Genomic DNA, 27,185 nt, shown 5'->3' with positions numbered 1-27,185 from the left:
AGCCGTTGGCGACATTGTGATGCATGTCGCCCATCTGCCTTTCCGCCACGGTCATTCGTCTCTAATGAATCGCTAATTACGATCAATGGTGTGTCCAAAAGTGTACGCTGATGCAGCTGTGTCTCTTTCACACGGACTGAACGTATTCGCACTCTATACTTAAGCAAGAGTCAATGACTGTAGTGGTTTAACTCATTGACTCAAAGCTACTTAACACAGAAAGTATTTGTACTTAGTTACTTCCCACCACTATCCTTCAACGGCGGCATAATGAAACCTGTGTTTGGGACATACATATATACGGGGATGATGATTCACCCGGGAACGAGAGGAAATAAGGCAGCGGCCGAGACACAGGAGGGTCACGGCTGGCGAGGAGATTGGGCTTGTAAATTGACTCTCGCATCCAGGCCGCTGGCCGTTTGTCATTCTGCGCGGCACGACAGAAATTTCAAATAAGGTTTGATTTATTTACTTCTCGTGGTCACATTAAATAAGATGTCAGTCAAGTTTGGCGTTAAAACCCTCAAGAAGATATCAGTAACAGTGAGTGAATGCACAGGATTATTTATTATTTTATTTATTCTGTTCCTTGAACAAGACAAAAATGGCAAAATTACACGCACACACACACAAAAATGACAATTTTGTTGTGAGCGCTGAAAAAAGTCCAGATTGAAAAGCAAAACGCAATTTTTGATCTGACATTTATCTTGATGCACTTCTTTGTGTTAATATTTCAGTTTGTCCCCCAGATGGCGCTTTTTCTTCCCATTCAAAGCATGCAGTAAAATTTCACACATCTTTACTGCAAATTACCCCAAAGAGACATTTTAGCACGTTCAGTTTATTTCGAATCTTTTTATTTTGGTTAAAAAAAACAAATTGCTGTTTTGTTCCATGTGACACAAAAAAGCATTCAAAAACATTGAAAACTTTATTGTTCTTAATTGAGTTTGCCAGATTAAAATTTTACACATTTAATTTGAAAAGTCAGGCTAAGATAAAAAAAAAAAGATATGTTAAAAAACAAAAAACTAAAGTGACAAAATTGTCGCCTATTTTTCTACTTATAATCATTTAGCAAAATTTGGCAACTTTTTGGGTCGGATTTTATACAGAAAAAAACAGTCTGCCCTCAAAAAACAGTAAAACATTTTGCAAATTTGATTTAAATTGTAGATTCTCTCAAATGTAATTCCAGTGGATATAAAATGTAAATATATTAAATAAAATTATGAAAATATAACGCTAGCAATGACAGGTAATTATGGCCTTTCCACCTTAAAATAACCTTTTAGATTTTTGAGTTCATGTTTTAAGTAACAGCCTATGGTAGTTATTTTGATGTATATTAGTAAAAAAGTGAGCCGGTGGACGGGCGTGGATTTTCACGCAAAATTGTCGCTGGCTTGGTGGTGTTGGACCCGCCTACCTTCCTTCTGCTCACATCCGCTGTAAGCCCCCATAATCGAGCGTCTTTCATCAGCGCCACGTTCGCACTCGGCGGGGGGGCCTTCCACAGCATTTTTTACACCGTCTTTTCCGACGTACAGGGCTGCCGCCTGTTTGCTGTCGGAAATAGATAAAGGCGTTGAAAAGTGATTAAAAAAAAAAAAAAAAAGACCCTCACGAGGCCTAATTAAAACTGGGACCATAGAACTGTGGGGTCAAAACAAATGAGCTAAAAGTTAAAAGTAAACTTCTTAAACACCAAAAATCAAATTTAACCATTTATGGATTGGACAAGGCAACATTATTATGCATACGAGCATTTTCACACCTTGTCAACCATGTTTTTTGTGTTTCTGTTTTTGTGTGTGATTTGTTTGGTTTGGTTTTTGGCAGGGGCTCAAGCCAATGGACCACAATGGGCTCTCAGACCCTTATGTCAAGCTGCACCTGCTACCTGGTGCCAGTAAGGTAAGTTTGTATGGAGGACCAAAACTTCCAAAATTAAAAATAAATTCATAAATTCATAAATTCCTAAAAGTGAAAATAAAAAACGAATATAAAAATATAATTGAATTTTTTTATTTTATATAAATTGAAATAAAAACAACAATATATATATACCTAAATAAATAAACAAAAGTTAAATTAAATAAAAAAATAAAGAAACGAGATAAAAAAAATTAAAATATAAAAATAAATGTCAAAATAAATATATGAATAGAATTAAATATCAATGAATAAATAAAAACGCTCTGCTCTCACATTTATTCATTTCATGCTGCAAACGCTCTGTCAGGTCAAAATGTTATTCAAATGAGGGGCGGTCCTAAGCGTGTCTTGGGTTAGGCTCGGTCGTTGCAAACTGCCTTTCGGTGGTTGGGTGAACGGGTCGGTGAACAAGGAAGCCTTGCCGGCTTGCATGGAGAGCTCCAGCAATGGACGGCTATCTTGTCCACTGTCACCATGACTTGTTATCGAGCAACTCAAGTCGCAAGTTGTGGTGACAGTGGACAAGATAGGAGCAGGCGAGACTTCCTTGTTCGCCGACCCACTCACTCTAGGCAGTTTGCAATAGCGAAGCCCAACCCAAGACAAGCTAAGGACCGCCCCCTCATTTGAATAACATTTCGACCTGACAGAGCGTCTGCAGCATGAAATGTATAAATGTGAGAGCATTTATTTATTTATTGATATTTAATTATATTTATATATTTGTATATATATATATATATATACCTTGTTCACTTTTTGATTTTAAGCTTCAGTATTTAATATTCGCCGACACGGGTAATACTTTTGACAATAATTCATGTGTATTTTTTAGATGAAAATCTGATTTTTTGTTTAGATTAAAGTTGTTTGACTGAAATAGTTGATATCCAGCATAAGAGTATATATATATATATATATATATATATATATATATATATATATACTCTTATGCTGGATATCAACTATTTCAGTCAAACAACTTTAATCTAAACAAAAAATCAGATTTTCATCTAAAAAATACACATGAATTATTGTCAAAAGTATTACCCGTGTCGGCGAATATTAAATACTGAAGCTTAAAATCAAAAAGTGAACAAGGTATGACAATCTAAAAAAAAATCCAACTTTTTATCAAGACGCGATTTTTCATCGCAAACATGCAACTTTTCATCTCAAATATTTGTTTTTGATTTACGACAAAAAATGACAAATGCGTCACAAGATGACTCGCTTGTGCCTTGGAGCAATGACAAAAGAACACCAAGCGGCAATAAATTAATTTTCCCGTTGAAATTGAATCTTGCTGCCCCTTTGACGATCCCATCCTGGTGCGAAGCCCCCGCAAAGTTCAAGGTGCTCGTACATCTGCCAAGAACACCTTGAGTCTTTTAAAAGCTTCACCTGACCGTCATTAGGCCGATTGTTGGCAGGACGGCGAAACGCTGGCGTTGAATTCCAATGCGCTCGCGTGACAGACGGCTGTCAAGATCATCAGAAAAGTCGAAGCTTGGCCCCAAAACTCGCCGTGACTTCCTGAGGCGGCCAATCAAGTCGAGTACATTTGCGGAATGAAGTTGTTGCCGTCTTGTCACAAATCGATGGATAGCCGACAATTCAGCGCACTAGTAGAATACTGGTGATGTTTTAAAATAATAATAATAATAATATATAATAAAGGCTCAACAACTAAAATCAAAATACCATGATAAAGAAATGGTATATTTCTGAGATACATTTTTTATATTTTCAAGATTGCTAAAAAATCTTTTGTATATTTTTGAGTAATCTTCTGGAAGTCAAACTTTAATTTTGAAAAATATATGTAAATATAATTGTTAGTGCTGTCAAAGTTAAAGCGTTAACTCATTGACTAATCACCAAAAAATTATTGCATTAATCATGTAAAAAAAAAATACGCAGATTAATCACTATTAATTTTGACCGGAGATGATCATTTAGCTGACAGCAGATGGCTATGTTAAAGGTAGCACAGGTTGTGTTTGAACAATAAACATAACTACATGCATTAAAATAAATCATTTAATACAAGTTAGCGTATGATATTCAGAATATTTGTTCATGTCAAACTACTGGGGTAATTTTGTTTTCATTTTAAATTATGCAAGTAATTAACTTAAAAGAAAAAGAGGAGGATGAGCGTGTCAAGACGTCCTCATAATATTAAATATATATATATATATATATATATATATATATATATATTAGAGGTGTTAGAAAAAAATCGATTCTGCAATATATCGCGATATTACAGCGCACAATTCTCAAATCGATTCGATATGCAGCCGAATCGATTTTTAAACAAATTTTTTAATGGGAATATTCAACAAAACGTCTTACTTAGGGTTAGGATTCACACATTAAGCATTGAAGAATTTTATATTAATGGAACATTAAGCCTTAATATTTTATTTCAGTGCTGTTCAAACATGAAACAGACTGCAACCTGTGGCTCAGTTATAAGCCTGAAGTTTCAGATAAACAAATACATTTTCATACAAATCTTACAGTGTACATGTACAAGTTTACTGATTAGGATTTCCTAAATTTGAGTTTTAAAAAAATTACGATTTGTATCGGGGTTAATCGGTATCGAATCAAATCGTGACCGATGAATCGTGATACGAATCGAATCGTCAGGTACTAGGCGATTCACACCCCTACTGCTAACGGTACATCAACAAAATTGTCTGTAGCAGAACAGGTAGGGTATTAACGGCCTATAAAATGAAAACGGCAACCCATATCAAACAAGCGATGGCATGATCAATCATTGTTGAATCAAAAATTGCGTCTATTGCTTGAAATGGATTGATAACTCACACAGTCGAGGATTTTTACATAATCTTGTCAATGAAAGCGACACCCGAGGTCTGAATTGTCTCCGGGAAGCAAGGCAGCTAGTCGATCGGGGCGCTTCTTCCCTCTTCCTGTTCGATCCGCCGACCTGTCCTGTCCATCCATCCGTCCGTCTGTCTGACAGGCCAATAAACTTCGAACCAAGACCCTGCGCAACACGCTCAACCCCGTCTGGAGCGAGACGCTGACTTACTACGGCATCACCGATGAAGATATGGTCCGGAAAACACTCAGGTACTCCTTTACCTTTACCTCAGACTTTTTTGTGGGTCCACTCATAATAGTAGCATGTTATGTGCAACGGGTCTCGGGCTGAATTTTCATAATTGTTGAATTATTAATTTTTTCTGGCGTGGCTTCCTGACTTTGTTGTTGTTAATATACTTGTATTAGGCTTAGTTTTTCTTGGGGTAGAAAATACCTTTTCTCAAAACCTTTTTTTTTGTACGATTCTGGTGTCTTTGGGAAAAATTATCTTGCAAGAGTCTCTTACAACAACAAAAATATTTAAGAAGAATTTTCTCATCCCTATTAGATTGTTCTAAACTTCCAATTGTGTTGGTAGTCATAGAAACGACTTTTAAACGCTTTGAAAAGAAAATCCTCCGCTCCACATTACTTATCACAATGCATATGATTATGTAACCTACTTGCAGCACTTGATAACACTTCGATAAAAATAAAAGGAGCGCAGAACGGTGAAGTCACACTTTATACCTTGCATAACATCAGTGTTGCGTTTATAACAAGTTAAACATTCACTTTCTCCACCGGATTTTTTGTTCCCTGTACTTTTCCTGTTTGGTTCTTTACAGATGTCAGTCAAGCTAAAATGGATCGTCCCTCTATGGAAGTCCAATTTCATCACTGCCAGTCTTAAACACATGACTCACCATGTTAAAAAAATAAGACTTAGCAAGTAATGAGATTCATTTCATCATTTCAAGGGCGATTAATTATTTGCCATCCTTATATTCAAAATGTCGAGTCGTTGTTTGAAGAGATTTGGAGATAGTGGAGTCACTCATTAGTTTGAGATAAGATAAGGCCGTCTCATTATGTTTCAACAGCAGGCTTCTGTAGACTCCGAAATTGAAAGTATGCAACAGAATGCAAAGATCAAAATGAGATTTGCTATTATTATATACACGTTACATCGAGTGTCATCATTCGCCTCCACCTTTTTGAATGGGCTTTTACAAGCAAGTTCAAATTTAGAGTTGACCGCCTTGAATGTAGTACCACGTTGTGCCACAAAATTATGGGCAGCACTGAGTTCTACTTGAAGACATGTAAACACAAGAGTTCAAGGAACTCTGGTTATTATCCGGGATAAACTAATATTTTATTGTATTTTTTTTTCATTTTTCAAAATATGATGGTGAAAATTCTTACTTTGTTTGCTTTTCTTTTTTTTAATCATGACTGTTAGTTGTTTTTATGTTGGAATTTCTGTGAAATTTGGTATTGTTTTGCAGTTTATGTGACCATATTAATTTGTGAATTTGTTTTGTTTTCGTTTTTTAAATTTGTAAAATTACTTTTTGAAAATTGAGGTTAAGACTAGGAGACACCGAGAAATATTCTAATTTTTGTTAATGTTTGAAAATTTAACAAGATTATTTTTTTAATTCAGATTTTTTTTTTTGGAGGGGGGGTTCCTTTTTTTTTTTTTTTCAATTTAAAAAAAATCACACTTTTTCAAATATTCCCGATTCAACTTGTTAATTTTTTAAATCACCATTTATTAAAAATACCATTTCCTAATTTTTTAAGATTTTTTTTTAAAAGAAAAACTACAAAAATGTAATTTGAGGAAAAATACCCCATTTTCATAAACTTTTGAAAATTTGAAGATTTTTTTTTTTATTTGTTGTGAAATTTTTGTTGTTGACATTTTCTCAGCTATTATTTAGTTTGTCTCTGAATTCTTGACAGTGACAGAGTGAAACAAGCATTGAGGAATACTTTTTAAATTGTGTTTTCATTTGTTGAACGTGTGTTGAAGGTGTAGAACTAAATAAATTAAAAAACAAACTAAAAAGGTCTCCTATATTGCATATTTTTACCTGGCTGATCACCCTACCATAAACAAGGATTCACTGCGCTTTTAGACGAGCTCCAGTCAAATAACGAAGCTTTTCTCTTCACGCTTGCTTTTATTTGATACGAGCTGTCGAGAATGTTGTGCAGTTGATTTATTATTTGTACGAGCGCGGTCTTATCAATGCTCTGCAAACACGCTGTGTGCGCGCGTGTACATGTGTGTGTCATCACACGGCCCCCGTCCATCGCTGATGAAGCCTTTTCACAAACAATCAGCAGTGAGCGAAGCCTCTGCACATTTCCACAGCGCACATCATTTCATTGGCTAAATTGAATTCAGCAGCACCTGTCCGTCCGCGCAGCACAGCACACTGGTGTGTGTGTGTGTGTGCTGTCTTTTTTTTTTTACGTCCTGTCATTTCATGGTAATTCCGTTAAAGATATGATGCAAAAGCGTCCGTGTTGGCAAAGGCCACACGTCTTTGCTGGCCGATTATGCAGAGAGAAGCACTTGAAACGCGCCTTTATGCCGCAATGTGAGCTTTGTGGATGACTTGTTTTCTGTTGAGAATGAAAATGAGCGTTTTCTGTGAATTCGTACATTTGAGTCAATGAATCAAATTGTTGGAGGCAGTGTTTTTCGGTGGTCAACTGTATTATTTGACTATTTCTTGGTCTGTTGAATTTTGCTAATTCCAGTCAATTAAATGAATCCATCAGACTTGAGTCAATGAATCGACAGTGTTTCCAGTAAATATAACTCGAGTTAGAATCATCTGATTCTGTTGTAATTGGCTCATTTGCGTTTTTTCTGGTGAGACCAGCAAATCTTAAGACCTACGACGGCGTATTAGGACCACTTGTAAAAAAAAATAAAAATGTTAGAGGGCGGGGGCAATATTCAGAGAAAAAAACTATTTATAAACTCGCAAATTTACGAGTTTTTCATCTTTATAAAGTGCCAGGTTTGCAAGAAAAAAACTCAGAAACTTACGAAAAATACACGAAGCGAAAAGGCAGGATGGAGACGGACTCATTCTTAAATTTAAACTTTACTCGTCATTCACCGCAGCTAGAGTGACAACACTTCCTGACCCCCGATCAGCTGACTAACACTATCCAATCAAACGCTAGCATATTATGCTAGTGAATGACGGAGAGCAGCAGATTCGACACATCAACTTGGATACTTGTACAAAAAAATGCCAAAATGTATGAATGTGTAAATAATAATTCCGGAAATATAAATAAACAAGTAAATATACATTTTAACTAATTAACTTAAATGCTTGATCGTCCGGGTGTGGACCTTCGCAAAGCGAAGCGTCTTTGTCGCTGGCCGTGGCCGTACACCAACGGTACACAAGAATGCTTAACATCATATGGTTAATGTCTGCTAAAGCATTTACTACCTCCTTATTTGGAAACCCGAACGAAAAGTATTGGCACAAACAGTCGAGTAGTACACTATGTGTATTTCTCGTAAGTTTTGGAGTTATTTTCTCGCAAATCTGCCACTTTATAAAGTCGCAAACTTGCGAGAATTTTTTTTGTAAATTTACGAGTTTATAAAGTGGCAAATTTGCAAGGTTTTTTTCTCTGAAGATTGCCCCCACCCTCTAAACAAATATATATTTATACGTGGCCCTAATACGCCGTCGTAAAGACCAGTGTGGGGTTGTTGTTTTTTGGGGTGAATCCACTAACTCGTGCCAATGAATTGAATCCTCTGACTCTCGTCAGTGAACTAGATCATCTGAATCAGTGAAGTTCCCGGTAAAAAGTCCACTAAATCAGCTTGGTGAAGTGAATCATCTGAGTGTGCTATGTTTACAAGTTCATCGAATCATTCGAGTCTGTCGAGTTTTGCTGGTGAGTCCGCTAACTTGAGTCATTGGTTCAAACTGTCTGAGTTCACAGTGTTTCCGGTAAATTCACTAACTCAAGTCAGTGAGCCGGAAATCTGATATCGCAGACATGAGTCGGTCAACATATCTTGACTGGATCATTTGAGTCTGCAGTATTTATCTAGTGCGCCTGCTCATTGAAGTCGGCAAATGTAATCCTCCGAGTCAGCATTTTTTCTGGTAAATCCACTAACATGAATCAAACATCTGAGTTCTGTGGATCTGCAAACTTGAGTCAGAGAATCAATTCATCTTAGTCTATTTCCCAAGAGCCCTTTAATTTCGGTCAGTGAATCGAATCATCGGACACAGTGGTGTTAAAGTTCTTTCATTCAAGCCAGTGAGCCGAACCGCACAAGTCCTCTATCTCGAAAACCTAATCGTCATAATCTACAATGTTTTCAGCTAGTTCCCAAACTTTTGAAGCGAATTATCCAAGTCAGATTCCGCTAACCGAGTCAGTGAATCACAGAGTGAGTCGGCTAACTCCAGCCAGAGAACCGAATCATTCCATGCGAACCCGAATCACTGAATCAAAATGATCTGAGTCTGTGGTATTGTCCTTGTATCCCCTGTCAGGATTTCGGTGTGCGACGAGGACAAATTCCGCCACAACGAATTCATCGGTGAGACGCGAATCCCCCTCAAGAAGCTGAAGCCCAACCAGACCAAGAACTTCAACAACTGCCTGGAGAAACAGCTACCTGTAAGTAGCTCAGTCAGTTTACCTTTTTTGTTTGTTTAAAAATAAATGTCAGTCACTTTCAGTGTACTTTTTATAACTTTTCTAAATATAAATTGTGTCAAAGTAAAGACAAGGCTTTAGACGGTAAACCTGAACAAAGGCTGTCTGCTGTGCTTTTTAAATAGTTCAACTTTTACCCTGTAGGGCAATACATAACAGAGACCTCCCCCAAGGCCTATTTAAAGAAAATGCGATTTTCTTTTGAACCTGGACCTTCATTTACCTGAGCCCTTGTTACAGTCGTCAAGTTCCAGACAAAGCCTGTGACATGTCGTGATTTATTTGTAAAGCTTTAAAAAAACGGAATCATTTGAGTCTGTAAACCAAATCATAATATTTGGTGTTTGCAGTCAATCGGATAAATCAAGTCAGTGAACCAAATCAAGTGGTGTGGCTGAAACTTGAATCAGTGATTCGAATCATTTGAGTCCACAGTGTTTCTGGTGAGTCAGCAAAAAAAAAAGTTTTCATCACAATTTGAAATCGATATCCCAATGTAGTTTGAACACTGTTTTGGGCAATTAGAGGCAGATTTTTTAGAAACTCAAAAAATTTGTCAAATTCAACAAATGTACTCGACTTTGACATTGCCGACAGGTAATTTCCGCCTCAATCTTAATTGATTTATTTTTTCATCTCAAAGATTTTCATCAAATTTGACAAATAGTATGACATTTTTTGTTTGTTTGTTTGTTTAAAGTATAAGTACAACATACATCTATTTTGATTAGAGACCACATTTTTAGTTTTTGTACACCTCATATTTTTACCAAATTTGACAAATTATATGACATTTTCTGTAAATAGTTATATAGATATGGTATTGTTGTTCAAACTTCAGAACTTTGGTAGCTGATTCGTTCTGCCAAATACAAAATTTGTGAACTGGCAATTTGCAACGAGCAGTTTAATATTAACATAATAAAAGTACAACATACAAACATAAAAAGTTTGCTGCTGTTAGTATTGAAACAATAGACAGGACACATCAAAAATGCTTTATGATTTTCTTTGGATTTGACTCCCAACTTTTCCCAAATTGCACGACTTTAGCAGGAAAAACAACGGTCCATTCATATTCTATGTGTAAATGTTTTTAACAGGATGGGAGCATTTCTCTGGGAATGTTCTGAACTCCTGTTACGCTACTCTATCGAGAAACAACTGAGGACTCATGTGTCCTCTTGACATTGGTTTCCTCATTTTGAGCAAAAAAAAAACTGTGGGAAAACTGTGTTTTGTATCGCTTGGGAATGTCATTTGCGAGGAGACAGGTCTGCACATCATCATACCATTTTCCACCATAATATGTTTCCATGAAAAAAAAGCACCCTCGGGGCAGTGGGTAATACCTGGAACAGAGTCAATACACACAGAATAGGGCTGGCGTTGGCTGGGCCGGCAGCCGATGGACACGGTTACGCATGACCAGACTGCACGTGATGTTGTGGTATTCATTCAATTCAATTAACGGACATCCTCCCACTGACGCTAATTGATTTTTTTTCCTCCAGGCAAGGCTAAATTTATCTGGAAAATGTCTTAAGCCTTTTGTTTATATGCAGCACAACATACTGTACATACGTTATATGAAGTATTATTCCAAATACAAGTAACTCCATGATTTAAAAAATACAGCCCCAAAACCCTGTTTCATTTAGTAACATTAAATTTGGTAGGCATGTCTATCATGAGGAGACCCTCAGAAAAGTTTCAGGAAGCAATGACTAAAAAGATGCAGGAAGTCTGCCATTTTGGTTTGAAGCTACCAATTTAGGTTCATTTGTTGGTCATTTCCACATGTTGAAAATGCAGCCCCCGAATCCTGTTTACCTTAGCAACATGAAATTTGGTAGACATGTCTATCCTGAGTGGGCCCACAAAAAAAGTCTCAGTAACTTATGCTGTGGTACAAACAGGAAGTCTTCCATTTTGTTTTGAAGTTTGAAAGTCAAAGGATTTGAGGTTCATTTTTTATGTTCATTTCCACATCTTGAAAATTCAGCCCCCGAGTGCCGTTTACTTAAGCAATGTGAAATTTGGTAGACATGTCTATCCTGAGTAGGCCCACAAAAAAGTCTCAATAACCCATGCTGCGGAACAAACAGGAAGTCTTCCAATTTGTTTTAAAGCTTGAAGGTCAAAGATCAGGTCAAAGGTTAATTTTATTTGTTCATTTCCACATCTTGAAAATTCAGCCCCCAAATCCTGTTTTCCTTAGCAATGTGAAATTTGGTAGACATGTCCATCCTGAGTAAGCCCACAAAAAAGTCTTAATAACCTATGCTGAAAAAAAAAACTAGAATTCTTCCATTTTGGTTTGAAGCTTGAAGGTCAAAAGTTTCTATAGTTCATTATTTTTGTTCATTTCCACATCTTGAAAATTCAGCCCCCAAATCCTGTTTTCCTTAGCAATGTGAAATTTGGTAGACATGTCCATCCTGAGTAAGCCCACAAAAAAGTCTTAATAACCTATGCTGAAAAAAAAAACTAGAATTCTTCCATTTTGGTTTGAAGCTTGAAGGTCAAAAGTTTCTATAGTTCATTATTTTTGTTCATTTCCACATCTTGAAAATTCAGCCCCCAAATCCTGTTTCCCTTAGCAACGTGAAATTTGGTAGACATGTCTATACTGAGTAGGCCCACAAAAAAGTCTCAATAACCCATTCTGTAAAACAAACAGGAAGTCTGCCATTTTGGTTTAAAGTGGACATTTTAGCGTCCTTTTGGCCATTATCATTGGTCCCTGGAGATTTTGTCCGATTGTTAAATGCAAATCACGACCAAACGTGTTGTGTGATATGAAGGTACTATTTTTCACAATGCTATCAGGCCTCTTTATTGAGAGACGTGTTTCTTGTTTACCAAAATGAAGGCGAGTCAGGCTAAATTGATGCTAGGTGGAAGTGAAGGGCGCTCTGGTCAGGTGCCTCAACAGGTTTCCGCCTCGCGCTGGCTTCCCATTATCGTCGTTTTACAGACGTGACCACAAGCGCGTCCAACCATCTGACTCAATGACGGCAACGTGAATGAGCGACGGGACAACAGCCAGGCGGAAGCGTGTTGGCATGCCGACGTGATGCCTGATTAGTATCCCGCTGTGGACACAGGCGGCGCGGCTGTGTTGAGCTCCCACGCAAAGTAATGCGCGGGAGCGAAATGGAGAGGGCTGGAGGGCGATTTTTTTCTTTCTTTTTTTTTCTTGGCCTGGTGAAAATGTTCTTTTTGCAGGGAGACTAGATGTTGTTTTCAGACATCAGCTCAAAAGTCAACTCTGAACCACAAAGTATTTTTTGCTGAGACAATCTGCTGACTTTGAGACACTGCTTTCATTATTTACAACTACAGAATAGCAATTTTTTTTGTGCTTGGAAAACTGTTTCCTCAACCGCAATCCGAAAGAATGACTAACCAATTAGGGCACAGCCCTTAAAAGGCTCCGCCCACACGTCAAATGTTTTCTTTGTAGTACGGTGTTCTTTTCAGTGAGAAATATATCCTGAAAAAAACATATGCTTTTCAGAAAAATCATGAATTTAAAAAAAGGCATATTTCAAGAATAAAATATGTATATATTTTAATACATAGTATGTTTTTAATGAAGAAAATGTTGTACAGTGTATTTCCGAGAAAAAATCCATATGTTTGATAAAAAAAAAGTTGTTTATTGGAGAAACAAATTAAAAAGTCAGATTTGTTTTTTAGAAAAAAGGTGTTTTTATAAAAAAAAAAATATATATATATATATATATATATATATCTGATAAATACTATACAGGGAGTCCTCGAGCTCCGTCGCACGCGACCTACGTCGTTTCAACTTTGCAGCGCCCGTTCCTCGTTCGTAGCACCTTATTTTTCGTTAATTTCCCACAGTAATCACGCCATTTTACAATTATTTAAAGTTGTGTTGTTGTTACCTCCAGCAACAAACGTCCATCAGCCGGTCGGCTCGTCATCAGGCGCGTCACACTTCCGTGTTTAAGTTTGAATTAGCTCCGCTCCGCCGTCCGTCAGCAATAAATGTCCGTGCGGAAACACGAAATATTGGTTCCTGGGTCTTTCGGGTCGCACAAATGTTTTTAAGATTACTGTACAACGTATTTTAACGTAAATATCGACTTTAATGGGGAAATCCGACGTAAGTCGAAATCCGGGTCACATCGCCAGCGCTGGAACGGAGCTCCGCCGTAACTTGAGGACTCCCTGTACATAATAATTTTGAGGGGGTAGAAGTTGGCTATTTTTGAGAAGAAGTCTTTTCTTTTTCGTAAAATTCAAAAAGAAAAATTTTCTCAAAACATTTTTTTGCATTTTTTTAGGAAATCATTCGGCGAAAAATGTTTTATGTTGCGATTTTTGACGAAGAAATAAAAGGGTGGCGGTGTGGTAGTAAAACAGGCCAAAATCCAGCTGTCACTGTGTGCAGGCGGAGAAGTAATCTATTTTTCTACCATTTGTGTGGAAACTTTTCCCACAGTTTAAAGTGCTAAATTCAAACGAGCACTCCCCCAGTGACTGGAAGTGGCCAGCTTTGCACGTTTTCAAATCTTCTGCAAACAGACAAAAGTCGCCCGTCCAAATGAATTAGCGGGCATCCATTGGAAATGGCTCAAATTAAAGGAAAAAAAGCCCACATTTGCACTTTCAAATAGCTCCTGATAAGCTTGATGTGGGTTTTTTCCCTCCCAAACGACTGTGTGTGCATTTCGCCTTGCTGATACAGCACTTTTTTTTGGGGGGGGGGGGGGGCACATTTGATTGAAAAGTGTGGCGTGGAGGGACGGCGTATTTACACAATCAGCAACTGCAGGGTCACTCGCTGGGAAATTGCATTGTGGGGCTTCTGCAAGCTGCAAAAAAAAAAGTTCTACAGTGGCGTGAGCATCAAGAGCTGTGTAAATGTGTGTGTCAGGAAGGCAATTATAGTTATACGATAAGAGTGTGCTGAATACGGAGCTAATGCACAGGACACTTCACTTCCAACCTAAGCATTAATCACACTGCTTTTTGGTTGGAACGCTTAAGAGGACGAATGTTCATTTAAAGACCAAGGAAAGAAGAGGATAAACTATTTTTTTTTCACCAGCAGGAATGAATAGAAATCAATTTGAATATTGCAGAAAATTTGAATAATTTTAGTGATACATTCCATTTTCTTTCTTTGATATAGTTTTACTATACGTATATAATTTTCATGTTTATAGCTTGTAGCTAATGAAAAAAAAATCAAGAAATTACATTACTATTATTTACAATGTTGAAATTAGGTAAGAATTGGCCTTTTAAAAAAATCTGTATAACAAAGCTACTCACTTTTTCCAAAGCAAAAAATATTTTAAATGAAATTTATTGAAAACAAAATTAACATTTAAAATGATATAAAACTAAAATACTCACCTTTGACATAACATTGCATTTTTATTCATCACTTACATTGTACTGTATTTATTACATCCATCCATCCATCTATTTTCTTAACCGCTTATTCCTCACTAGGGTCGCTGGGGTGCTGGAACCTATCCCAGCTGGCTTCGGGCAGTAGGCGGGGTACACCCTGAACCGGTTGCCAGCCAATCATAGAGCACACAGAGACGAACAACCATTCACACTCACAATCACACCTAGGGACAATTTTAGGGTGTTCAATTAACCTGTCATGCATGTCTTTGGAAAGTGGGAAGTAATCAGAGTACCCAGAGAAAACCCACACAGGCACGGGGAGAACATGCAAACTCCACCCAGGAAGGCCGAAGCCCGGACTCGATCTCAAGTCATCTGCACTGGGAGGCGGACGTGCTAACCAGTCATTCACCGTGCCGCCCGTATTTATTACATATAAAATAAATGTATTAAACACTATTAAAACATTCACATAAAATTATACAAAATATAGATATAAAATGTAGATATAAAACTAAAATATAAGATATTAAACTAAAATACAATATAACTACTCACTTCTGGCATAGAAAATGTATTGATTAAATAAAAAATAAATATAATAAACTGTATTAAAATATTTGCATAAAAAGATACAAAACATAATCGATATAAAACTAAAATCAAGTAAAATTACTCACCTGTGGCATACCATTAAACATTTTTTTTATCAACTTAAATGAAAAATAAATATAATAAGCTGTATTAAAACATTTGCATAAAAAGATACAAACTACAACCAATATCAAACTAAAATAGAATAAAACTACTCATCATTAGCATAGCATTTAAAAAAAAAATTTTTTCAACATGTCTCGTCACATTACTACTACAATGCAGCCTACTTTACTATCGACCATATTGAACGCGGATATTTTTGGTCATAACATTGCGTTTTTTTGAGACGACCGCATTGAAATTTACGAGTTTTGTCGGGCTCCCAAATGCATCAGTGCATCACCGTTTTAAAAACAGTCACAATGGGGGGTTTTGAGGTGGAGGTTCCCGGCTTGGCGGCGACACGCTCATTTCATGTTGTTCTTTGTCGTCGCAGGTGAACAAGACGGAGGACAAGTCGCTTGAGGAACGAGGGCGCATCATGATCTCCCTCAAGTACAACACGCTCAAGTCGTGCCTGGTGGTGGGCATCATACGCTGCGCCCATCTTGCCGCCATGGACGCCAACGGATTCTCAGACCCCTACGTCAAAACGTACGTACAAAACACTTTACCGGACTCCATTGTCAAAATGTATTTTTCTACCTTACACCGCCTCACAAAACAATAAGCGCATTTAACTAGTGACTTTTAGTGCATGACTCATGTTCCATCAAACCAATTGCTCCATTCGGCGTGCGTGCTACTCATAATACATCGTAATCACCTCGCTTCAGACGCTTGTGCTGAAAGGAGGTCCCACTCACCTGAGATTACATCAAGTGGCACAAAAGCTATAATTTCAAGGAGAGTTCTTCCTCTTCTTTTTGTTTTTTCTTACTCTTTTTATCACACCTGAGCGTTTCCTCATGCTTTGAACCGGCCCTGCAATTAATTTGTCGACAGCGCTGCGCACAGCTCCGGAACAAAAGCGGGAGAGGGAGCAGACCATCTTTGTCCAACAGATTTGGAGAACGTGAAGGACATACTGACAATTGGTGTAAAAAAAAAAAAAAAAAAAAAAAAAAAAACTACAAAATGGATGATTATGGTGATGATTTAACTCTATAAAATTATTTTTATATATATATATATATATTAGTGCTGTCAAGTGATTACATTTCTTAAATTATCATACAATTTTCTGTAATTAATCACGATTGGTTAAATTTTTCTACTTGTAACAGGTGTTGACTTGAGTAAAATCTTGGAACGAATGTAAAGTAAAGTATATTTTGATTTAACTCTTTCACTCCCAGCCATTTTCACTGAAGCAACCCCCTTCGCTCCCGGCTGTTTTACTGGATTTTGACTGATTTTGCAAGGCCCACAGAATATTGTGTTCTATGGCTATAAAAACATGGAACCTACCAAAAGAAAGATTAGAGTCTCTTCTTTCATCAGGAAAATGTATATGTGTATCTGTTTCCGTTTTACAGCAATTAGCATTAGAATATAGCTAAGTTTCATTATTTCATTTTTCAGAACACTGCTAAAAAGAGCTTGTTGCAACATGGCCCTGGCTGATCTCTTGCTGGCACCTGCTCGCTGTTTTTTGTAATAACTACCAATGCTTTAAGCGACCTCTTTAGGTCAGAATCTGCATCAAAGCCTTCTGTATGCTCTAGCATAAAAAACGTTTTTATTTTTTTAACGTATAAATACATTCTTGGGAGTGAAGGACAAAGTATGAAAAAACTTATTTATACGTTTTGGGGTTTTGAATGAGTTTGTCTTTGATCCTTCAATACAATCCTCCTGTAAAATATAACTGTTGAACAAAACAATCACAACTCACTCAGATTTTGTATATTTTTCTCACAGAATCAATTCTCAAAAGTTGTCGCTTACAAGTTTAGTACCAATGGTTCCACACTTCAGGCCCTGTGGCGGTAACTTGGGCAGAGGATACCTTGCTATGAGGCAATAAGCCAAAGACTTACAAGTAATATCTGAAAACATTGCCATTTGATTTTACGACATAGGCCGTTTTCCCGTGGAAAACATTATTTGAGTTTTCTTCCTTTGGTCGGGTAGAGGCGGTCATGGCTCAGGGTGTAGAGACGGTCATTCAGTAACCAGAAGGTCGGCTGTTCGATCCCCGCTCTCCCCAAGTCGTGTGTCGTTGTGTCCTTGGGCAAGGCACTTCACACACATTGCCTCCAGTGCTACTCACACTGGCGGTCGGGGGGGCCGTAGGTGCACACTGGCAGCCACGCTTCAGTCACTGTGGCTACTTAAGTTGATTATCGCCACCACAGTGTGAATGTGTGAGTGCATGAATAATGTATCCATTCCATTGTAAAGCGTCTGGAAAAGCGTGATATAAATCAGATTTATTATTATTATAGAGATGATGAAATACTGTACGAGCGGCGTGCGTTTGGTTGTATTTGATTTGAGCGAGCAGTGGCTTGGCCGGCTCGTTGCCCCTTGGGCTCGCTCGGTTGGTTTGGACGCCAAAGCAATTACGTCCGCCACCGCGTCCTCATCAACAATATACCGCGTCAGCTTGGGATATTGAAATTGAAATGGCTGTGTGTCTGTAAAAGGGGCCAAAAGAGAAATAATCATCGGTCAAGGCAGTGGAATAGCACATATGACAATGGCAGCAAGCAGAGTTGACTGTTGCGTCAGCGTTGCACATGTTGAAAAAATTCCACATTGCAATGTGCGCACCGGAACACAGGAATGCTATTAATGTAGCTGCAGAATATTAGCACATTTTTATGACATTTTTTGTCATCAAATAGGACTGTTTGAAAATTATTGTTTTTGTAAATGGACCAACTTTCTCAGCTTATTGTCTTAATTTTATGACTTGTAACATCAAGACTGTATATTCAAGTCATCTATTTTTATCTGTGTAAAGTTACAATTTTCTTTGCTTGTAATATTATGGATACATTCTAAAAAAAAAAGAGAGGAAGTTTTCTTGTAAATTTCTTTTTGCTTGTAAAATTATATAATTATTCCTGTAGGATTGTTACATGTTTCTCATAAAATGGAGATTGTATTGGTTTGTAAAGTTACAATTTTCTATAATATATAATATACATATAAATTTGAGATTTTTTTTCACAAAATTATATATTTTTGCTTTTACTATTACATCTTTATTGTCAGGAAATTGTTTTCTCATGAAATTATCACTTCCTTTCTTATAATATACTTTTTTTGTATATATTTTTTTGTTGTCAACTTTTTACTTTGTTTTGTCGTTTTTTTTTTTCTCTGGACATTGTCTTTGATAATTTTTCTTCAAAAATTAAGTTCTTGTAAATTTAGACTTTTTGTAAATGTATGATTTTATTACAACTTTTTTTCATCATAAAATGAAGACTTTTTTTCATGTGATATTCCAACATTATCACAGTAAAATCAAGACATTATTCTCAGAATATTGTAAAATTTTCCTTGTAATATGTGTCCAGATGAATGTGGCTTTATTGTTATTAAATTGAGCCACTTTTGCAATAATATAAAAGAACACCAGAGTTCAAGTCTGCTCATGTGACGTCCAGGCAGTGTTGGGTATGAAGGGCACAGCCACAGCTCCCCCTGGGGGGACAACACAGTATTGACGTCCTGTTGTTGTGCTCTCCCGCAGGTACCTGAAGCCCGATGAGAACAAAAAGTCCAAGCACAAGACGGCCGTCAAGAAGAAGACACTCAATCCGGAGTTCAACGAGGTATCAACCGCAACCTTTTTCCTACCTCAGAAAGAACTAAACTTGAGGCTGAGCCGTTTGGAATGATGTTGCTAACCAAAACATCAGCACCTACCAAACCATGTCAACTTGTCAACAGTCACAAGCCCTCTGCACCAGTATAAGTGGTCTTGTGTTATGTGGTTAGGGTGTTTAACTTTTTTATTGTATTCCTAAAAATGTGTTTGGGCCCCCCCTCTAATTGACGGCTCCACCATCTGCAGTTTTATTTTTGCTTTAAACCCCAATTACTCTGGACTTAATTTGTAATATGCCACGAATTTTGTTTAATATTATTCCAAAAAGGATTTGTGTGAATAAAAGCCTCCGCTCTAATAGATGCCTCCCACCATCTGCGATTGAATTTTGCTTTCACCTCAGTTACTCTTGACATAATTAGCAATATGCAACTAATATTGTTTAATATTACTTTAGCAAAGCATTTATACAAATAAAGATCCAGAAAATACATTTGCAAAAATGAAGACCTCACCTCTAACAAATGCATCCAGTTTAGCTTAGTTTCACTAAAAAAAAAAACATTGTAATATACAGCTAACGGTAAGGAGGGTGTTTAATATTTCACTTTTTTTTTCCTAAAAATGCACTTTGACAAATAAACACCTCCCCTTTCATTGACGCCTCCCATCCATCTTCACCCCAGTTTAACTCAACATACACTTTAAAATGCCATAAAAAATTCTTAATATTGAACCAAAAAATGTGTTGTACCAATAAAGGCCTCCTTTGTAATTCACGCCTCCCTCCATTCAGTTTTTTACTTTTAATACCACTTCAGTTACTCTCAGCATTATTCATAATATATCACTAATTATATTTTAATATCATGGAAAAGATTTGTAAAAATAAAGGCCTCCCCTCTAATAGATGCCTCCATCAATCTCGAGGGTAATTTGGTTTCAACCCCAGTTTGACGCAACATAAAATGTAATATATTGCCTACTTTGTTTCACAATATTTGTGATTTTCCAAAAACAACATTGGTGCGGTGCGCAGGTAGAGCAGGTAGGACCCCCACCACCACCACCATCCTTTAAACCCCAAACCCCTCTCTCTAGGCCAAACCCACTCAAAGGCCAGCGGCTTGACATTTGCTTTGACATTTTTCCCACTCGTATTCCGCCATCACCTCCTGGCCTTTGCTTCCGACACAAACATCTTAGTCTGCTTTGATATTAAAGCAATGTAGCAAGCTTGACTTTTACAATGCATAAATATACCAGGTACTTTTTTGGGCCCTAGGAAAGCTCAAAGACGCCCCTGAATTACGCAACTTAAAGTTCCTGTACCTCAAATGGTATAATGGTCTTCACTGGGGAGGTACACGTGATTCTTGTCTTTTGCAACTCCTGAACTTACCAGGTACTTTTTGGGCCCTGGAAAAGATACAAATAGTTTAGTTTTGGAGTACAATATTACCCCCCACTTTGTAAATTGGTGGAAATTGCACCTTTGGAGTACCAAGGTCAGAGGTGGCAAATCCAGGTCCAGAAATTAAAAACCCTGTCACAGTTTGGCTTTAGCCCCAGGTGCTAACTAGCTAGCTACCATGGTGCTTGTTTAGCTGCTAGGGAGCTAACTAGCTAGCATCAGGGGCTAAAGCCAAACTGTGACAGGGTTTTTACTTTCTGGACCTGGATTTGCCACCTCTGACCACGGTTCAGTTCTCATTAGTTGCCCTCACCGACCTATCCCAAAAGGTGGGGGGATACCCTGAACTCTTACTGTAACTTAAATAGAATAATTAGTTTATGGAGTACTTCAACTGATCCTCTTGATCTGGTGATAAGTCTTTAGGGTTGGTAAGTACCGACTAACCAGTAGGGCTGGGTTTAAAAAATCGAATCATCAATATTGAATCGATTTTCTTTTTTGAGCCCAATATCGATTCATAAAACCATGAATTGATTATTTTAATAATTCTTTTTTCCCATAAATTCATAAGAAAATTGAATTTTAAAGATTTTTTTTCTTTGTATCTTACTGTTTTCTTGAAATTTACTGTTTACGTGAATTTATAAGTATTTTCTTACAAATATGGATGACCTGACTTATTGCACTTTAAGACAAATCAGAATATTCTAAGTTTATATTTACAATTATTATATTACAGTTATGAAAATAGTTCCATCTCATCCTTGCAGTCAATCTTTGTGTAACACGTAAGTGATTATAATACGTGTTACTTTCATTAATAAACTAAATAATTTAACCAGTTACTACCTCCACAAATTTTGGGGGGAAATTTAATGTTTGTGGAGTTTTGATCATGTCCTTAAGAAGAATTGATGTTCCATAATTAATCAATATAGTATAGAAGTGAAGTGAATGGAATGGAATAGAAAAGAAAAAAATGAAATTGAATCGAATTGAACTCTTGTGAATCGAAATTAGAATTCGATACGCAGCCCTACTAACCAGTGACATGCTTTTACGTAGGAGTTCTGTTACGACATCAAGTACGCAGATCTCACCAAGAAAACCCTGGAGGTGACCGTGTGGGACTACGACCTCGGGAAATCCAACGATTTCATTGGTGAGTTTTGAAAACTTTGGTCCATCATAAATACAAAGATCCCGATGACTTACCCTCGGCCCTGAATCCAGGTGGCGTCTCTCTCGGCATCAACGCCAACGGCGAGCGACTCAAGCACTGGTTCGACTGCCTCAAGAACAAGGACAAGAAAATCGAGCGCTGGCACACGCTGACCAACGAATTACCCGGCTCGCTAAATGACTGAATGTCCTCATCTTGCCATCAGACTCGTCAGACCACACCCCACCATCTACCCGACGACTGCATCCATCCTTCCTTTCCTTCCTGCTCACCCTCGTCGCATCAAGTGCCGGGTACCTTTCCTCTCACAACAGGGCTCAAGTCAAAGTATCCGGAACTGGAAAGCCTTTTGTTTGCATGTACAAAAGTGACTCAAGGGGGTAGATAAAGCTGCAGTAGCGAGCCCTTTTTGCACTGCCTGTCAAAACAATGTCTGTATAAACGCCACCGACACGGAATGAGGGTTTTGCAGTTGGAGGTAGTACACGAGCCGTAGCAGTGTTGTTTATACAGAACGACGACACAGAATTGGGGGGCAAAGTCGACCCGGCAATTTTCCGGCTTCGGAGGGAGTATCACATCAGGAACAGAGTCAGGACGCTGCATGTTTGTAAGGGAATGGTGCAAATTATCAAGTGGAATTTAAGCAATTGTTGCTATCCAGCAAATTTAGAAAGTTGGAATGTTCCACCTTTTTCGCTCTCTTCTGCATAAATGGCACAGATGTGAAATAGTCAATTTTCCGCCTTCTGAGGTAGTATACGCAATCTGTGTGTAAGGTAGTTCCGCAATGGCGGAAATGGGGTGTGACATTTTAACACTGAAAATTCCTTCATGGCGATATCTTCATGTCACTGTTCTTCAGACACTAAGCTGACCTGGCAATTTTCCGGCTCTGGAGGTAGTATCAAGGCCCGTAACAGAGGCTGTTTGTAGGGATTGGGGGTGTTTAAAAAATGTTGGCCTTTCCTCCCAAGTTGTTGTTCTGTAGAAACGACCACGATGCGGATTGGGGTGGGGGGGGACAAAAGTTGACCTAGCAATTTTCGGGCTCATGGTAATAATATCAAAGCCGTAATAGAGACTATTTGTAAGAGACTGGGGGTGTAAAATTTATGAATTTCCTACCTTTCTCCTGTGTCGCTATTCTATATTAATGACGATGCAAAAAGCAGTGGACAAAGTCAAACTACCAATTTTCTGGCTTTGGTGGTAGTACCAGATCAGCGCCACTTATGGTTTGAACACCCAACATGGACATGCTTGGAACTGCAACTTTAACAAAAAGCTAACATGCTAACAAAAAGCATGTCTTGTTTACAGCCGCAGAGAAGAGCAGAAGAATACCAATTCAGAACTCATAAAAACCTTTTACGTTTTTATTTCTACTCGTATGTTGTCCTCCACCGCAAAGGAAGCGTTTAAATTCATTTGGCATCTCCACTTTTTCTTTTCCATGTTAACAGTACTGAATGTGAGGGGAGGCGAAGTTGACCCAGCAGTTTTCCGCCTTCAGACGGAGCATCAGAGCCATAATGGTCCCTTTTCAACTGCTTTCAAAGCCAGCATTTATTTGTCTTTTCCCCCTGCCACTCTTCCATATATAGCATGGAGTAGGTGAATGAAGGCATAGCGGCAATTTTCCTTTTTGAGGGGTAAGTATCAGAGCAGTAATATTTAACTGTGCCTGTAAAAGCCGTCTTTTTTCAGTGTCAGGCAAATATCTATATTCCATTTTTAAATGCAGTAATTGACGCAAGATGGAGCCTGTGGCCCCATTCACACAACTTTGTATTTATCCACCACTTTCAATGTCCATGTTCCGAATAAATAAGATGAAACACAGGATGAAGTCAAACTATAAATTTTCCGTACAGTATTTGGAGATAGTAATAAATAGCACACATTTTTTCCACCTTCCCCCATGTCGCTGTTCTGTATAAATAAGACTGACTTGGAGGGCAAAGTTGGCCATTTCTCGCATTGCAAGGTAGAATCAAACGCGGGACTTCGCCCGTCGGCTCTCACGCGGCCAATAGAAGACGGCATTTTTCCGCATTTTAGCCTCTCCTGCTTTGTTGTGGCAGGGAAATGGCAGGTCTTCTGTTATGGCTCTGATGCACGATGCAATTTAGTAGAATGTATAACCCACACCAAGTGGTGTGAGAATGTGCACCACAGTGCTTCGTTGATGTCGCGATTTCAAGGCCCCGTATACCCTCATAGGATTTGGTTTGATTGTTTTTCACACATGAGACGCGCCAGCAACAGCTAAAAGTTAAAAGAGGCCCGCGTTGAATCCGGACTCCCATTTTGTAGCGAGTAGAGGCAGGGATGCACGTTGCGTTTTTTGGGGTGTGGCTTATTTATGAGTCCGTGTCTGCAATGTGACCTTTTAGCACAGACGCTGCCCTTATAAATGTGCACCGTGCGCAGACCGCCAACAAAGTGCAATGCAAAGATGTGCAAGACTACCAGCCAAACGCCTGGCATGTTTTTCTGCTTCGTGTATTTTATTTGGACTCAATTGTATTTTATTTTGAATGTTGTTTTATTTCAAAAAATTTATTTTTATATTTTTAATCTGATTCAATTGATTATCTATTATTTGTTATGTAATTGTATTAGTTTGTTATTATTTTAATGTTATTTTATTTGAAATTTAAATTTGTTTTTAATATTTAATTTGTACTTTTTTTCTTGATTTTAATTTTTGGGGGGTTGTTTTATTCTATTATTTGGATTTGTTTATTTATTTGTTCTTATTTTTATTTGTTATATTATTTAATTATTCTTTATTTTTATTTGTTCAATTTTTTGGAGGGGATTCAATTTATTATCTATTATTTGTTATTTAATTGTAGTATATATTGTTATTACTTTAATGTTATTTTATTTGGAATTAGAATTTTTTTTTAAATATTGAATTTGTCTTTTTTTCTTTCTTTTAATATATGTTGTATATTGAATACATTTTATTTTATTTTTGATTGTTTTAAATATTTTCTTATTTTTACTTTATTTTATTTGTTATATTATTTAATTAGAATTATTATTATTTATTTTATTTGTCCAATTGTATTTATTGCATTAATTTTTGTCATTATTTATATTAATGTAGTAAATTATTTTACTTTCAATTATTTTAAATATTTTTTTATTTTCATAGTTTATTCTAATTATATTTTATAATTAATTTTAAATGTATTTTAATTGAACTCTATTTTTAATTGCATTTATTTACCCCAGTTACATGTCAGTTTTTCAGTTTTAATTAACTATCCACCCATCCATCTATTATCTGAACCGCTTATCTTTTATTTTTAATTAATCGTAGGCTATATATTAGATTTTTATTTTAAGTATTGCATTTGATTTATTTTAAATGTTAATGTATTAGATTTTATTATAATGCATTTTGTTTGTTCTATTTGAAATCATTTATCGTTCAAATCAAATCATTTGATGCCATTCAGCTGGAATGAACCCAGTTTGACTCCCGTGTTTTTGTTTTTTTACGTTATTCAACCTTCATGAAGCCTACTTATACTGTAGTTCACAAGGTGTTTAATATGATTATGATTATTATTGATATTTGTGTTTCCTGCTACTATATAGTGATCCCAACAATCCCAATCTCCTCCGGTGAGCCTGACCGACATTTACCGACTCATCACGACGATGTGATTTTTGTAAACCGTCCGCCTTCGTATGCAAGCTCAATATTCCGAAAAAGAAAAAAAAAATGCATGTGTTCCTGTTTTTGTCATGAGATGACCTAATGTTTGATACTGTTTTCTGTATTTACACAAAAAAAAAAAAGAAAAAGAAAAAAATTTGTTCAAACTGTTGCTCCAGTGATGGCAATGCTTTTTCTGGACTCCATTTTGTACCCGTTTGGCTGCCGTGTGTGACTTTGATGTGAATTTTGTTGGTTTGTCGAATGTTTGTATGAGTTATGTCAATGCATTATGTCACATTATATTTTAATCACACCAAAAAAACAAAAACAAATTAAAGTGGATCTGTTCCGTTTGCACCAAGGACTGAACAGTATTTTTCTCTGATATTTGGCACCTTCCTGTGGTGGAGCTCCGTATTGCAACCAAATGCATGTAACAGCAAACAGGTGTTGAAATGGCGAACAATCGACCCTGTGTAAAAGTGCAGTTGTTATTTTTTTGGCCATTTATGAGTCTGCCCGGGGCAACTTTGATTTTGCGACGTGATGAAAAGACCAAATCAGATTTGATGTTGCAACTGGCCGTGAGTGTGACAAAACTGAGCAACAATCAGTCCTGTGGAAACGTGCTGCTTTTTGTCATTTTTGGGCTCACCCGGGGTGTGAAAGGCAATCCTGCACACCAAGGGCCTTGCTTGGATTACAAAATAGTAAGAAAGGACACTTCCACTGGGTCGATTGTTGCACCTTATTGTCAATGTTCTGCTGTGGCCCCTTTTAGTTCCAAGAATACCGTGAAACCTTCCACAAGCACACCAGTGACCCCGGGCGGACGAAAAAATTGACAAAATACTCAAGAAGAACATTCTCATCAACCCCCTTACTTGGCTGAAGCCCCGCCCTTGTCCGTTTGAATGGCAGGTTGTTTGTTTGGCTGAGAGCAGCTGCTGACTATTCCAGTCAGAGAGCAAACACGAGCACCAGGCAGACAGGCAAGCAAGGAGGCAGGGAGCTGCTCGCTGCCTCTGCCGCTCTGCCATTCAGGACCTGCGACAAGTTGCCGGAAGCAGGAAGGCAGCAGCTTCCGTTTTGTCTGGCCTGGCTTCAAAATAAAAAACGTTTTTTGTGTGTTTTTTAAAATTCTCAACATAATGTACTGTTATTTGTTTAAGAATTATTATTATTATTATTATTATTAAATATTAGTATGAAATCATGACATTAATATGAACATAATATAGTTTGAATTTGATTTGAAACTTATTTTCCTGGGTAAAAATGTTTTGAGTCTAATTTTTTTTTAAGAAAGAAAAATAATACTGATTTACAGAATATTTTTAAAATTAAAATATATATGAAATTAAGATTTTTAAAATTTCTCTTATTAATGAATTATAATAAAATGAAATATACTTTGACAGCAAAATGTATACATTAAAAATGTGTACTATGAATTGAATATGCATCTTCTTTTTTTTAATTCTTGCAAAAAATGACCAAAATACATTTAAAAATGTATTTTTAAATAATTTATAAATTGAAAAAAATATATGTAAAATTGGATTTAACTTTATTTCATTTATTAATTAAAGGA

At 37.1% G+C, this 27,185-nt stretch overlaps 1 protein-coding gene across 2 annotated transcripts in view; it reads left to right on the top strand.

The window, feature by feature from the left end:
* doc2b (double C2-like domains, beta) overlaps positions 1–25,948 on the top strand; it is a 71,180-nt gene extending 45,232 nt beyond the window's left edge. For both annotated transcript variants that reach the window (XM_086099057.1, XM_086099059.1), the window contains 7 exons: positions 1,849–1,923; positions 4,949–5,058; positions 9,357–9,483; positions 16,019–16,176; positions 19,232–19,313; positions 21,792–21,888; positions 21,960–25,948. In XM_086099057.1, the coding sequence (XP_085955183.1) occupies positions 1,849–1,923; positions 4,949–5,058; positions 9,357–9,483; positions 16,019–16,176; positions 19,232–19,313; positions 21,792–21,888; positions 21,960–22,093 (783 nt within the window). In that variant the 3' untranslated portion in view covers positions 22,094–25,948. The remainder of the gene's footprint in view (positions 1–1,848; positions 1,924–4,948; positions 5,059–9,356; positions 9,484–16,018; positions 16,177–19,231; positions 19,314–21,791; positions 21,889–21,959) is intronic.
* The last annotated feature ends 1,237 nt before the right edge of the window (positions 25,949–27,185 follow it).

This window comes from Leptonotus elevatus, chromosome 16 (assembly GCF_054856555.1).
Source record: "Leptonotus elevatus isolate MCC_2025b chromosome 16, RoL_Lele_1.0, whole genome shotgun sequence".
Taxonomy (NCBI): Eukaryota; Metazoa; Chordata; class Actinopteri; order Syngnathiformes; family Syngnathidae; genus Leptonotus; species Leptonotus elevatus.
This window is presented reverse-complemented; position numbering and strand designations above follow the sequence as displayed.